The sequence below is a fragment of the Jaculus jaculus genome, chromosome X, assembly GCF_020740685.1.
Source record: "Jaculus jaculus isolate mJacJac1 chromosome X, mJacJac1.mat.Y.cur, whole genome shotgun sequence".
In the NCBI taxonomy this organism is placed as follows: domain Eukaryota; kingdom Metazoa; phylum Chordata; class Mammalia; order Rodentia; family Dipodidae; genus Jaculus; species Jaculus jaculus.
Window position 1 is genome coordinate 32,391,711 of NC_059125.1, and position 14,021 is coordinate 32,405,731.

At 39.5% G+C, this 14,021-nt stretch overlaps 1 protein-coding gene across 1 annotated transcript; it reads right to left on the minus strand.

Moving 5' to 3' along the window:
• Positions 1 to 12,925: 12,925 nt before the first annotated feature.
• Positions 12,926 to 13,684, minus strand: LOC123456509 (endogenous retrovirus group K member 7 Pro protein-like). The gene has a single exon (XM_045139841.1). The coding sequence runs from the start codon at positions 13,682 to 13,684 to the stop codon at positions 12,926 to 12,928; it is 759 nt and encodes a 252-aa protein (XP_044995776.1).
• Between the last annotated feature and the right edge of the window lie 337 nt (positions 13,685 to 14,021).

The window sequence follows — 14,021 nt, forward strand, 5'->3', positions numbered from 1 at the left end:
TATACATTAGTTTAAATAACTCATAAGAAATTGTTAAAATATATTATATTAATGTCACCTTCATTCTGCATTATTCTTCTGAATTGCTTCCAATCATTCAGAGCTGATATTCAGTTTTACCAGATTTCATGCATTGTTGGATCTTCAGAGCCTGGTTTGTGAAATTACCTTATCATGTAAACAAATAATAATGAACAATTCCTCTCCTTTGAACCTAGAAGTATGACTCAAATTCACAAAAGCTAAAATTAGACAATTGGCCTTTTATGTATCATGAGTACCAGATGTAGGAAGAGAAGAAACATTAGGCTTATGGCTGCAAAATTTCATATACATTTAAAAATAAAAATTGCAAAGGAGAAAATGCCAAAAGTGTGACTATTACACAAAGTTCCACTATACAAGTTATTTATGGTGTTTCTTTTTAAACTTCTGGCCCTGGGATCAATTCTAAATCAATTGAAACAAAACATTATCCAGAGCACAGACATACACTTCCATGTTGAACCAGCTGATATCCTTCCAACTCTTTAGTCATCTTCTTGAAGGTTACATTACAGGATGTGCAAAGAGAGAAGGAGACTTATTCTTCTTCATATGCCTTATCCCTAGGATAGGATTGAAAGGGATAATTATGATCCCCAAAGTTCAAACAAAGTTATCCATACCAATTAGTTTCTTCCTTCCTTTTCTTTTAAATAGCTTTTCCTCCAAAAGTTTTTTTTTTTTTTTCTTTTTTATGCCAGGTAGGGTCTCACTCTTTCCCAGGCTGACCTGGAATCCACTATGTAGTCTCAGGGTGGCCTCTAACTCATGGCAATCCTCCTACCTCTGCCTTCCAATTGCTCAGATTAAAGGCATGTGCCACCATGCCTAGCCAAAAGTAATTTTTAATGAGCAGATGAAGCTATTTTCAAGTCATTGTTACACACTGATATACCACATTGTTTTCAAGAGGATTAGGGTGATTTATCTTCTCACCAATAAAGTTTAAGAGTGGCTTCCAATGTCATTAGCTAATGTAAATTTATTAGAGTAGAATAGCTCAACAATAGTATATGTAAAAGTATTCACTAGTGTGATAGCTGTCATGCTTTGATTTATTTCTAATTTCTTTAATTAAATTGAAGTTTGGGGCTGGGGAGATGGCTTAATGGCTAAAGGAGCTTGCTTGCAAAGCCTGAAAGGCTAGGTTTGATTCCTCAGTACCCACATAAGGCCAAATGCATAGAGTGGTGCATGTGTTTGGAGTTTGTTTTCAGTGGGAGGAGGCCCTGGAACATTCTTTTTTCTGGAGTTTTTCGAGGTAGGGTCTCACTCTGGTCCAGGCTGACCTGGAATTAACTCTGTCATCTCAGGGTGGCCTTGAACTCATGGCAATCCTCCTACCTCTGCCTCCCAAGTGCTGGGATTAAAGGCGTGCGCCACCACGCCCGGCATATTCTTTATCTTTCTCTCTTTCTCTATCTCTCTCTCTCTGTGCTTGAAAATAAAAAAAAAATATTTTTAAAGTGCAATTTAACATTTTAAATAGCATTTAAAAAATGTATTTCTAGGGCTGGAGAGATGGCTTAGCGGTTAAGCGCTTGCCTGTGAAGCCTAAGGACCCCGGTTCGAGGCTCAGTTCCCCAGGTCCCACGTTAGCCAGATGCACAAGGGGGCGCACGCATCTGGAGTTCGTTTGCAGTGGCTGGAAGCCCTGGCTCGCCCATTCTCTCTCTCTCCCTCTATCTGTCTTTCTCTCTGTGTCTGTTGCTCTCAAATAAATTAAAAAAAAAATAAAAAAATTAATAAAAAATGTATTTCTATTAGTTATGGAAATACTTAGTATGTAAATGACACATGCTAGTGCCATCCTTTCCCACATCCCTGCCCTTTTGCAAAGGGGCTCTCCTGGTTGGGGATGCAGGTCATCCCCATGGGGATTGTGGGGGTCGTGCATTGTGGGAGCACCAGTCAGTTGTGGGGGAGAAGCAATGTCTCTGCGCATAATGTCCCAATTTGTGGCTCTAACAATCTTTCTATCCCCTCTTCTGCAAAATTCCCTGAACCATATTGGGTGTGTTTTAAGTCTACTTCAGTGATGGGCTCTTAGGAGCCTCTGGGTCTCTGGTTTGGTAGGTGTTGAGTGTCCTCTGTGTCTATCTCCTTCACTCTTGTGCTGATATCAGGCTCACTGAGAAAGCAGCACTCTTGCTCATTTCTCCCACCCCTCTGTGATTTCAGCTGGGGCTGGGCTGAAGTACAATGGGTTATTTATTTCCTTGGTCCACTACCATCTGAAAAAGAGAAGCATATTCTCCAATGGAGAGTGAAGTTAGCACAGGTTAAATGGGATAAGCATTGTTACTTTAAAGAGGATTTAAGGGATGTAGTCCCTCTTATAGCCCAATACTAGTGGGAGCTTGATATTGGAGAGCAACATTATTATCTGGATATGATGCTGACTTGTTTCCTAGTTCCAGATATGGGTTCCTTTCTACTGAGAGGATCTGTTAGCTAATCCAAGGTTGGTTACTCACCATGGCTGTGTGCCTCTAATGCACTTGCATGAGCATCACATCAGGTTGTTTGCTTCTGAGTAGTTTAGACCTAGAGTTTTAATGGAAATATTTTAAACATTTATTAGATAGAAAAACATAATGAACCTGTATGAAAATTAATTTACATTGTCAACTTGATTGGATTAGGAATCAAGTAATAGACACACTTCTTAGGTGGGTCTGCAAGGGCATTGGAAGGGAGAACTAGCTTAGGGTGTTGGGGGGAAAGACCCTCTCCAGAGTGGATAGTTTTTCTGGTGGTAGCTTATATTTAAAGAAGTTCCAGAAAAATTACCCCTTTTCTCTGTCTCTCTTTGCTTCTTGCTGGTACATGCATCTACCCTGGTGCTGTCATCCTTCATTGACAATGGAATCTGATTTCTTTGGTCTTCCAATGTGGAGTGAAGAACAACAGCTCTCCAGGAATTCTCTAGGCTTTCAGCACCATATTGTGATTGCTGAGGCATCTAGATCCATGGACTGAGCAGGTACCAGCTTTTTAGACTCTCCAGACAGCCATTATTGGACTGTCCAGCCCATATTGTGTAAGCCAATTTAATGCATCCCCTTTGTACTATATATGAATTTTATTGGCTCTGTTCCTGTCAAGAACCCTGACTAATACAACCTCATGTACCAACCATTTAGTTTCACCATTACTCACCCATGGCCAATCTTGTTTCAACTATACATTCATTTAAATCTCCCTCCCATAAAAATTTTACTTCATTTGTAAATATTTCAGAATATAGATGACTCTTAAGATAAGAAATTCACCATTCTTCCTTGATTCACTTATAGGGTAACAATACAACTACCTGGTGATACTAGTTAGGGAATGCGATCTTGGCCAGCTTCTTCTGGATGTGGCATCAGCCTTCCCAGTGTCTTATTGCAGAAATTTTACTCTTATTTTTCAGGTAGGACAAATGCAGACATGTATTATTCAATCCTGCTTCATCTCTTTTGGCCCATGGCAAAACCAAGTAAATTTTCACTTATTTTTTTCCTAGTTATATTTCTGTTACTGATTTCTCACTTACTTCACTGTAGTCAAAAATCTGTATGGTTTTGGTCTTTTATTTATTGAGACTCATTTGTGCCCTGGCATATTAATTTATTTTGGTTAATGTTTCATGTGATTTAGTAGCTGTTCTACAAATGTCAATTAGGTCAGGCTGCTCACTAGTATACTTATGTATTTTTATATCTTTCCTACTTATCAGTTGATGAGTGAGAAATATAAATTTCACTAAGATTGTAGATCTGCCTAGACCTACTTTTAGTGTTGTTATTTTTCAAAAAATATTCTATTTATTTGAGAGTGAGAAAGAGGGAGAGAGAAAGTGAGAGATAATGGGCATGCAAGGGCTTCCACCCACTGCAAACAAACTCCAGATGCATGCGCCACCCTGTGCATCCGGCTTATGTGGGTCCTGGAGAGTCAAACCGGGATCCTTTGGCTTTGCAGGCAAATGCCTTAACTGCTAAGCCATCTCTCCAGCCCTAGTGCTGTTATTTTTTAAGGCTATGTTGTTAGAGGTGCATACATAAGTAACATCCAAGTACCTTCCTGTTCAGTTGGCCCTTTTTTCCTTATAGATTGTCCTCACTTGTTGTTGAGATAGTGTTACTCTTTAGCCCAGATTGGCCTGGAACTCAGTATGTAGCCTAAGCTGGCCTCACTTAATAACAATTTTCCTGCTTCAGCCTCACAGGTACTGGAATTGCAGACATGAGCTACCACATCTGGCAATAGGTTGCCCTATTAATTTCTAGCAGTACTTCTTTAAGCCAACTTGATCTGGCCAGAGTTTTATTTTTAAAAAATGTAACAGAGACTGTGGAGCACTACAAAATAGTCTAATTTTTACATATATATTATACCAATATTCACAAATTACTATCTTGCCACATTTACTTAATTTTTGCTACCCCCACTGTGGTGGTTTGAGTCAGGTGGGTCAGTGGGCCAAGGGGTGATGTCCACCCTCTCTACTCATGCCATAGTTTTTCCCTGTCATAGTAGAGCTTGCACTTGAGCCTTTAAACCAAAGTAAACCTCTTTTTCCCACAAGCTGCTTTTGGTTGGGCAATTTCTACCAGCAATGCTAATCTTACTGAACACTTACTTACCTCTTACATGTACATACACATACACCTGTAAAATAGGCATTCCCCAACATATCCATAAAATAAAGAAATTTAAATTTGTTAGAATGATATCAAATATTTTTTCATACTCCAACATGCCTGATTTTCTATGTAATATGATGCCTATCTTTTAAAACTTTGTATTGATAGCCTTCATACATACAGACAAATACCATGATCATAATCCTCTCCCCCAACTCTCCTATTTGTTATCCCAAATACCACCTCCACTTAATCCCATCTCTCTAACTAGTCTTGCTTCTATATTGATGTCATTATTTTTCCTTCATATTATGCAGGTCTTGTGTAGGCAGCAACCAGCCACTGTGAGGCCATGAATAACACGGCCCCTTTGCATCTGGAGGACAGTACTGCAGAGTACTCTTCCCCTTTTGATCTTACTTACATTCTTTCTTCCATGTCTTCCACAGTGATCCCCAAGCCTTGGAGTGTGTGATAGAGATGTCTCACTTAGTGGTGAACATTCTACTGTCACTTCTCAGCACTTTGACAAGTTTTGAGTCTCCACAGTGGTCACTGCCATCTGGAAAGAGAAGATTCTCTAACCAAAAGTGAGACTAGCATTATTATTATATGGACATAAACCTAAGTCTTTAGAAGGCAGTTTCATGGGCAAAATATTACCAATTTAGCCAAAAAATAGTCATAGTCCTCCCCGAAGGGCTTATGACCTTGATACCATATGCTTTTGATTAGGTTTTCAGCATAAGACATGAATTCCCTCTGATGGAGTGGGTCTCAACTCCAATCATAAAGCAGCTGGTTTCTCCCACAACAGACATGCCACTATTGCATCATTTGGATCAATGTGGCATAAAGAATGTAAGAGCCAAAGGAAGGGGAGGACTGCTTGCAATGCTATCTTCCAGATAGAAAGTGGCTTCAATATTTATGACCTCACAGTGACTGAGACTACCTACACAAGACATATAAAAATGACATCGAAATAGAAGACAGTGTAATTAAAAAGAAGTGTTTCTGTGGAGGGAGATTTTGGAGTGGAAAATGGGAGTGGATTATGATCATGTATATTGTCCGTACTTATGGAAGTTTTCAACCATACCTTTAAAAATGACAGTAATCTAACATCACAAATTACATGCAAGTGTTATATTTTGTCGCAATCTAGAAAAATCTCTCTATTTTCATAATTATTGATGTTTAGATTTGCCTTATGATAATTTACAAGCTTATATTTAGGATAAATATTTTCAAATATTTATTATATTAATTAAAAATTATGTGGGGTGTGTGTGTCACTTGCTCCTCCCAGATGCATGTGCCACTCTGTGTCCAGCTTTTATGTGGGTGCTGAGGAATCAAACCCAGGCCAACAAGCTTTGCAAGCATGTGCTATAACTGCAGAGTTATCCCCTAGCCCCAAAGTATAATAATTTTTGTCATTTATTCAAATAGTTTATTAATTCACTTCTTAAAAGTTTTATAAGCCTCCATGCCTAACTTCTGCTTTTAGTTATCATTTAATAGGCTATATCTCTTTTTTCTTTCTCCCCTGCTCCCATTTTCATGGGGCTCTACTCTCTGGTATTATGGGATTTACTATGAGGTCATGAGTCCCAGTGGAAGAGTGGGGGGACCATGTCTCTGGGTATTCCCACCCACTCTGTGGCTCCCACAATCTTTTAAAATTTAATTTAATTTATTAGTTTTCTTTTCAGCAAATACATGCACTTTGGTACCATTGTTTAGGCTCATCCATAATCTACCCCCTCCCATTGGACCATCCTTGTTGATGTAAATGGGTCAAGCATTGTGGAGTTAGCCTACAGTTATTGGTAAGGTAAATGTCTCTGCATATCATGAGCCAACATGTGACTCTGACTTTCTTTCCGCCCCCTCTTCCGCAAAATTTCCCTGAGCCATGATGGGTTCATTTTTGGTCTGCTTCAGTGATGAGGTGTTGGGGGCCTCTGGGGCTCTGGCTCTCTGATTTGGTAGGAGTTGATTTTTCTCTGTGTTGGTCTCCTTCCCATTTGTGCTGGTATCCGGTTCATCAGGAAAACATCACCCTTGCTTGTTTTGCCAATTTTCCTTAGTTTCAGTCAGGCCCCTTTTGAGGTGTGTTGGGGCAGCTCTCTCCTTAGGATCTGCATCTATCTGGAAAAGAGAAGCAGATTCTCCAACGGAGAGTAAGTTAGCACCCGGGAAATTGAGATAACAATTACTTTTTTGATAGAGAGTTTGATAGGTGTAGGCCCTCTTGTACCCCATTATTGATGGGAGCTTGATAATGGAGAGAGGGCTTATGTTTGGATATGGTTTTGACTTGTTTCCCATCTCCAGCTATGGGTCCCTTACCAATGAGGGGATCAGTTAGCCAAATCAAGAGTAGTTGGTTCCCCACCATGGCTGTGTGCCACTATTGCACTTGTGTCCCACAATCTTTTTTTATTAGTGTGATAAGTTTTATTAGGCAGGAGACAATACAGAGATAATGGGACAATATTCAATCAGAATTTTAATACCACACATTCTACAGATGACATTTTATAAAGTCACACATTTATATCTCGAGACTAGAAGGCCTGGTATAATGCCTAGACCATGACACAAAGAGATGCAGATACATATGGTTTTATTTTGTCTTCTGTCATTTTGTAAGGGAAGCAAATGGCATAAAATATATATTGATAAAAGTGCATGATACTCATCTACCTTACTGACAATTTTAATATGTTATTTTTTGAATGTCTAACAATTATTTATTTATTATATATGGGCATATTTTGTATGTAAATATATTTTGTATGTAAACACCACATGTTAGTACCATCCTTTCCCTCCTCCCTGTCACTTTTCTGAAGAGGCCCTCCTCATTGGGGATGCAGATCAACCCCATGGGGATTGTGGGTCATGCATTATTTCTCTACAGCCTCACCCAAATTTGTTTTTATTGGATTTTTCAATGTTTGCTATCCTTACTGGGGTAAAGTGGAATCTCATAGTTATTTTAATTTGCATTTCCCTACTGGTTAGGGATGTTGAACATTTTCTTAGGTGTGTGTTAGCCATTTGTAATTCTTCCTCTGAGAACTCCCTATTTAGTTATCAGCTCCACTTTTTGGGTTGTTGTTTTTTTATTGTTTAGTTTTTTGAGTTCTTTTTGGATTCTAGATATTAGGCTTCTATCAGTGGTATACCTGGCAAAGATTTTCTCCTATTCAGTAGATAAGCTATTGGCTCTGCTTATGGTATGTTTGTGCAAAAGTTTTTTAGTTTCATGGGATCCCATTGGTTAAGTGCTTGTTTAATTTCTTTGGCTACTAGGGTTTTGTTCAGGCAGTATTTTCCCAGTCCTATATTGTGGAGAGTGCTTCCTATTTTTTCTTCCAGTAGGTGAAGATTTTCAGGTCTTATATTAAGGTCTTTGATCCATTTCGACTTGCTTTTTATATATGGCGAAATGAGTGGGTCTAATTTCATTTTTCTTTTTTTAAAAAATTTTATTAGCATTTTCCATGATTATAAAAAAATCCCATAGTTATTCCCTCCCCCCCATAATTTCATTTTTCTACATATGGTCATTCAATTTGTCAACCACCATTTGTTGAATATGCTGTCTTTTTTCCAGTCTACATTATTGGCACCTTGTCAAAGATCAAGCAGCTGTAGTTGCTTGCCCCAAGGTCTGGGTCTTCAATTCTGTTCCATTGGCCTATGTTTCTGTTTTTATTTAAGTACCATGCTGTTTTTTGTCACTATGGCTTTGTAATATAGCTTTAGATCAGGTATGGTGATACCACCAGAGGTGTTTCTTTTGCTGAGGGTATGTTTGGATATCTGAGCCCTTCTATGATTCCATATGAATTTTGAAATCATTTTTTCAATTTCAGTGAAGAGTGATGCTGGTATTTTTGTTGGTATTGCATTAAATCTGTATATTTCTTTTCATAGAATTGCCATTTTCACAATATTAATTCTACCTATCCAGGGACATGGGAGGTCCTTCCATATTCTTAAGTCCTCCTCTATTTTGTCTTGAGTGTTTTTTCTGTTTTCATTATATAGTTCCTTCACATACTTTGCTAGTATTATTCCAAGGTATTAATTTTTTTTTTGTTGCTATTGAAAATGGGACAGTCCCACTGATTCCTTTCTCTGTATATTTGTTGTTTGCATACTGATATTTGTGCATTGATTTTTGTGTCCTGCCATTTTCCTGAAGGAACTTATCACCTTTAGAAGTTTTGGGATGGAGATTTTTGGGTCACTTACATATATGATTGTCACGCCCGCCTCACCAGCAAGGAGGACGCCACAATCAGGATTCTTCTGAACACACTTTATTGGGGACTGCCAAGCTGCTAGATGCGAAGACCCAGAACCACGAAAGGCAACTGTTTATATAGGGTTTTAGGCTGCCTACCCACAAATGATTGGTCAACTGAGGATATGTGGCCACCAGTGATTGGTTACTTTCTGGATGCCTCATTAGCATCGGCCCACGACGGGTTGGAGCATGTGCACTGTGCTTGATTTACACCAGCTGTGACCAAGAAGAGGCCGGAAACCGGCGCCAACTTGTAATGGCGTCTGCACTGCTCCTAACATCTCCCCCTTTTTTATTATTCAGACACCAAGGGACCAAATCACCGATCTAGCCTTTCCCACTTCTGGCAACAGGCGATCAAGGTTATAAGGCCTTGGAAAACTCACAACTCACCTTATCCTGTGCAATGAGTTATTCCTCAGGGATGTGCAAAGGCTGAGTGTGAAATAAAACTAGAAGTCTTATGCCTAACCTGGTGCAATGAGAACAAGCTCTCAGGGTGCAAAGGCCACAAGACAGCTTAACAGAGGAGAGAAATGTACAGGTCAAGCAATTGTAAAATTATGCACAGGCACATCATGCAAGTACCAATGAGGCCCAGAGTAAGCACCAATCACTGGTTTCAGCTCCCTATTGTTTCAGAGTTATCAACCAAGCATTAGGTGAATGTCCTGTTTCCAGTGCAGCAAATGCTTGCACTAGCATAGCATTGTCTCTGAGTCTTTGACTTCGCATTTTACAGAAACACCATAGACATCCGACTGCAGCAGCGATCATCAACAGCATCATGGAACCCATTCCAGCCCATTCCTTCAAATAGAGGGTAGCTTTCTGTATCCAGTCCAATAATCCCGTAACCAAAAACAAGTCCACTCGTGTTGAATCCAATAATCCCGTAACCAAAGACAAGTCCACTCGTGTTGAATTCACATGGGTCAGCAGTCCAGTTAGTAAGCAAATAATGTGATAACTGGCGTGACAGATTATACACAATCCATTTTCCATTCACATCCCAATTGTGCCAATTACCATAAAGTATCAACTTGTTCTTACACTAAATTAATTCTTTGATTAACAATCATTAACCCTCCTCTTAATTGTGCATTAATAGAAGTTTGAACATCCAAAGTATTAGCTACATTAGCTGATAAATTATTCAAAGTCGCAGCAGTTTGTATAGTAATAGCAGCCACAATGGCTGTAGTAATCCCAAAATCTCTTTTGGTTCTAAACAAAGTCATAGAACTAGGAGAACAGCATCATGTATTACAGGTAGAGGTTTTGGGAATACTGAGAGTATTCCCCAACAGGGTTCTGTCCATATCCCCAGCAGGTTGAACAGGGGTAATATCATCAGCACAGCAATCACGATCTTCATCCTTTTCTGGACTCTCTTTGACCACTCGTGTCAGTCTGGCAGGAACCCAAATGGGATTATCTTGATCCTGTGGAAAAACACAAACAGCTCCCCTGGATCTTATTAAAACAGGATCCGGGCCCTTCCATTGATTAGATATAACATCTTTCCATTTTATTTTTTCTGAAACTGGTGATGGTGGCAGACAATGCCTGTCTGCTGCTGACCTACCCATCACGTCCAAATTTAAAAAATTAAGCGTAAAAAGAGCTAGGGAAATAGTTCCTTTAGGTCCCAACGTCGTGGGGCCTATTCCCCCTTTTTGTTTAGATAAATATGTCTTGAGTGTACCATGAGCACGTTCCACAATCCCTTGTGCTTGTGGGTTATAAGGTAGTCCTGTCTTGTGTTCTACACCTAAGCGTTGACAAAATTGCTGAAAAGTCTTTGAAGTATAGGCCGGACCATTGTCTGTTTTAAGACTGTAGGGTTTTCCCCAAGCAGCCCAGGCCTCCAAGCAATGAGTGATGACATGGGACACCTTTTCCCCAGCAAGGGCTGTGGCATGTATAATACCAGAGTAAGTATCCACAGAGACATGAAGATATTTCATTTTTCCAAAAGCAGGAATATGAGTTACATCCATTTGCCACAAATGTAAGGGGCGCAAGCCTCGAGGATTAATGCCCAGACAAGGAGTATGTCTGAACTCTGCGCAATTAGGACATTGGAGTACAATATTTCTAGCTTCAGCTCTAGTTAGCTGAAATTTATATCTTAAGGTTTGAGCAGGAACATGATACAGTTTATGAAAATCTACAGCAGCTTCATACCTGTTTGCAACCCAAAAAAGGTGTTTTGTGGCGACATCAGCCAAATCATTAGCTCTAGCCATAGGGCCAGGCAACAGAGTGTGAGCTCAAATATGTTGTATAAAAAAGGGATGACACCTATTTCTGATAGAATTTTGAATATCATGAAAGATATGTGCTACTTTACTTTTAGCATTAATAGGTCCAGCAACTTCTAATTGTTTAACAGCATTTACAACATAATGGGAGTCTGAGATAATATTAATAGGTTTTGAAAATTGTTGCAACACCAAAGCAACTACTGCACATTCCACCAATTGTGGGGAAGTTAAATTAAATTGTAATTGTACTGGCACTTGGTCAATAACATAGCTCCCCAGACCTGTCTTTGATCCATCAGTATAAATGTCTATAGCTCCTAAAAGAGGTTGAGAACTAGTAATCTTAAGGAAAATTATTTCTTGAGTGAGAGCAAACTGTAACAGCGGATGTTTAGGATAATGGTTATCTATTTCTCCAGAAAAGGTGCATCTTAAAATGGCCCACGTATCAATAGTGGCACAGAGAATTTGAACTTGAAATGTAGTATAGGGAACAATGATTGTTTCAGGAAATTTGGCAAAATGTGTGATGGCTAGTTGAAGTCCTTTTAAAGCAAGCTCTGCAACTAACATAGGATAATGTCCAATAACTTTTCCTGGAGAGGAATGAGAATGGACCCATAACAGAGGTCCATCCTGCCACAAAACAGCAGTGGGTAACAAGGATGATTGTATTATACACAGCGAAAAAGGTTGATCTTCTGTTATTCTAATTAACTGAGAACTTTGTTTAGCCTTTTCTATTTTTTCTAATACCTTAATAGCTTCAGGATTAAGATTACGAGGAGAAGTAATGTGAGCTTCTCCTTCTAAAATTTGAAACAAAGGTTTTAACTCAGATGTGGGAATCCTCAAAAAAGGTCTAAGCCAATTAATATCTCCTAATAATTTTTGAAAATCATTTAAAGTTTTTAAATGATCTCTACGGATTGTGACCTTTTGAGGGGTAATTTTATCAGGATATATTTTTGTACCTAAGAAACTACCTATTACTCCTTCTTGTACCTTTTCAGGAGCAATTATTAAACCTTTTAATTTTAAAGATTCATTTAATCTCGAATAAGCTACTTTTAGGTCCTCTCCAGATTGCCCACATAATAAAATATCATCCATGTAATGGCAAATTTTTATTTTTGGAAATTGTTGTCTTATTGGCTTAATGGCATGAGAAACAAACAATTGACACATAGTTGGGCTATTGGCCATGCCTTGTGGCAGGACCTTCCACTGATATCTAGCATCAGGTTCCTCATGATTGACAGATGGTAAAGTAAAGGCAAATCTTTGTCTATCACTCTGATGCAAAGGGATGGAGAAAAAACAGTCTTTAATATCCACTATAATAAGTTCCTAATGTTTTGGCAGAACTGACAATAAAGGCAGACCTTTTTGTATAGGTCCCATAATTTGCATTTGAGTATTAATAGCTCTCAGGTCATGTAAAAGTCTCCATTTTCCTGACTTTTTCTTGATCACAAAAATAGGAGTATTCCAGGGTGATTGTGAGGATTCTAAATGTCCCTGCTCTAATTGTTCCTGCACAAGTTCTTTTGCTGCTCTTAATTTCTCGGAGGTGAGAGGCCATTGGGGTACCCACACAGGTGCCTCCGTCACCCAGGGTATGAGCAAAGCATCCTCAATGGCCCCTAGGAAAAACTCAGTCCTTTTCGATCTAATTTTTGAGTAACAGTCACAGGCTCTGGACTTCCTTGTGACATTTTTCCTAATCCTTTTTCTGGAACACACCCCATATCTCTCATAATTTGTTGACTCTGACTAGAGTAATCATTAGTCAATTTAAACTTCATCTGATGTAAAATATCTCGTCCCCACAAATTTACTGGTAAAGGGAGTACATATGGTATGAATTCTCCCGCACGTCCTTCATGATCCCTCCATCTTAAAGCCTGAGCACTTATACTAGGAGAAGACTCATATCCCAACCCTTGTAAGGTTTGTGAAGACTGATTGACAGGCCAATTAGAAGGCCACCATTTGGTGGAGATAATACTAGTATCTGCTCCCGTATCTAAAATACCAGAGAAAAGTTTTCCTCGAATAATTAACTCCAAGGTTGGTCTTTCATCCAGATCCAGTGAGACATAGGCACATCCTCCTCTGGAGGATCCAAGACCTTTTGTTCCCCTAGTATCCTTTTTATAAGGGAACAAGCCATGTAGGCTAGGCAATACTAAAAGCTGAGCAATACGATCCCCACAGGAAATAGAAGATATCCCTCTAGGGGAAGAGCACAGAATTTTTACTTGTCCTTCATAATCCTCATCAATAACTCCAGGGTGAACAATTAAGCCTTTCAGAGCTGAAGATGAGCGTCCTAGCACCAAGCCTACTGTATCAGGGGGCAGGGGTCCTTTAAAATCAGAGGGGATTGGTTGACAGCCCATTTGTGGTGTTAATACTGCTCGGGTGGTGGCACAGAGGTCCAATCCTGTGGAACCCAGAGTGGCTCTCCGTGGCTCCCCGGTGGCCTCATGGATACCTTGGGTGGCTCGACATTCATGGCCCCATACATTTGAGGGCCCTGGGGTCGAGGGCCCCTCTGTCCGTTTTTTGGCTGGCTATTAGAATCATTTGTGAGCACTCTCCCCTTAATATCTTTAACTGACCTACACTCATTGGCCCAATGTTTACCCTTCCCACAACGTGGACACATCCCAGGAACTTTCTTCTGTACATTAACTCTGTCTTGACTTCCTGGAATCTGACTCTTACACTGCCTTT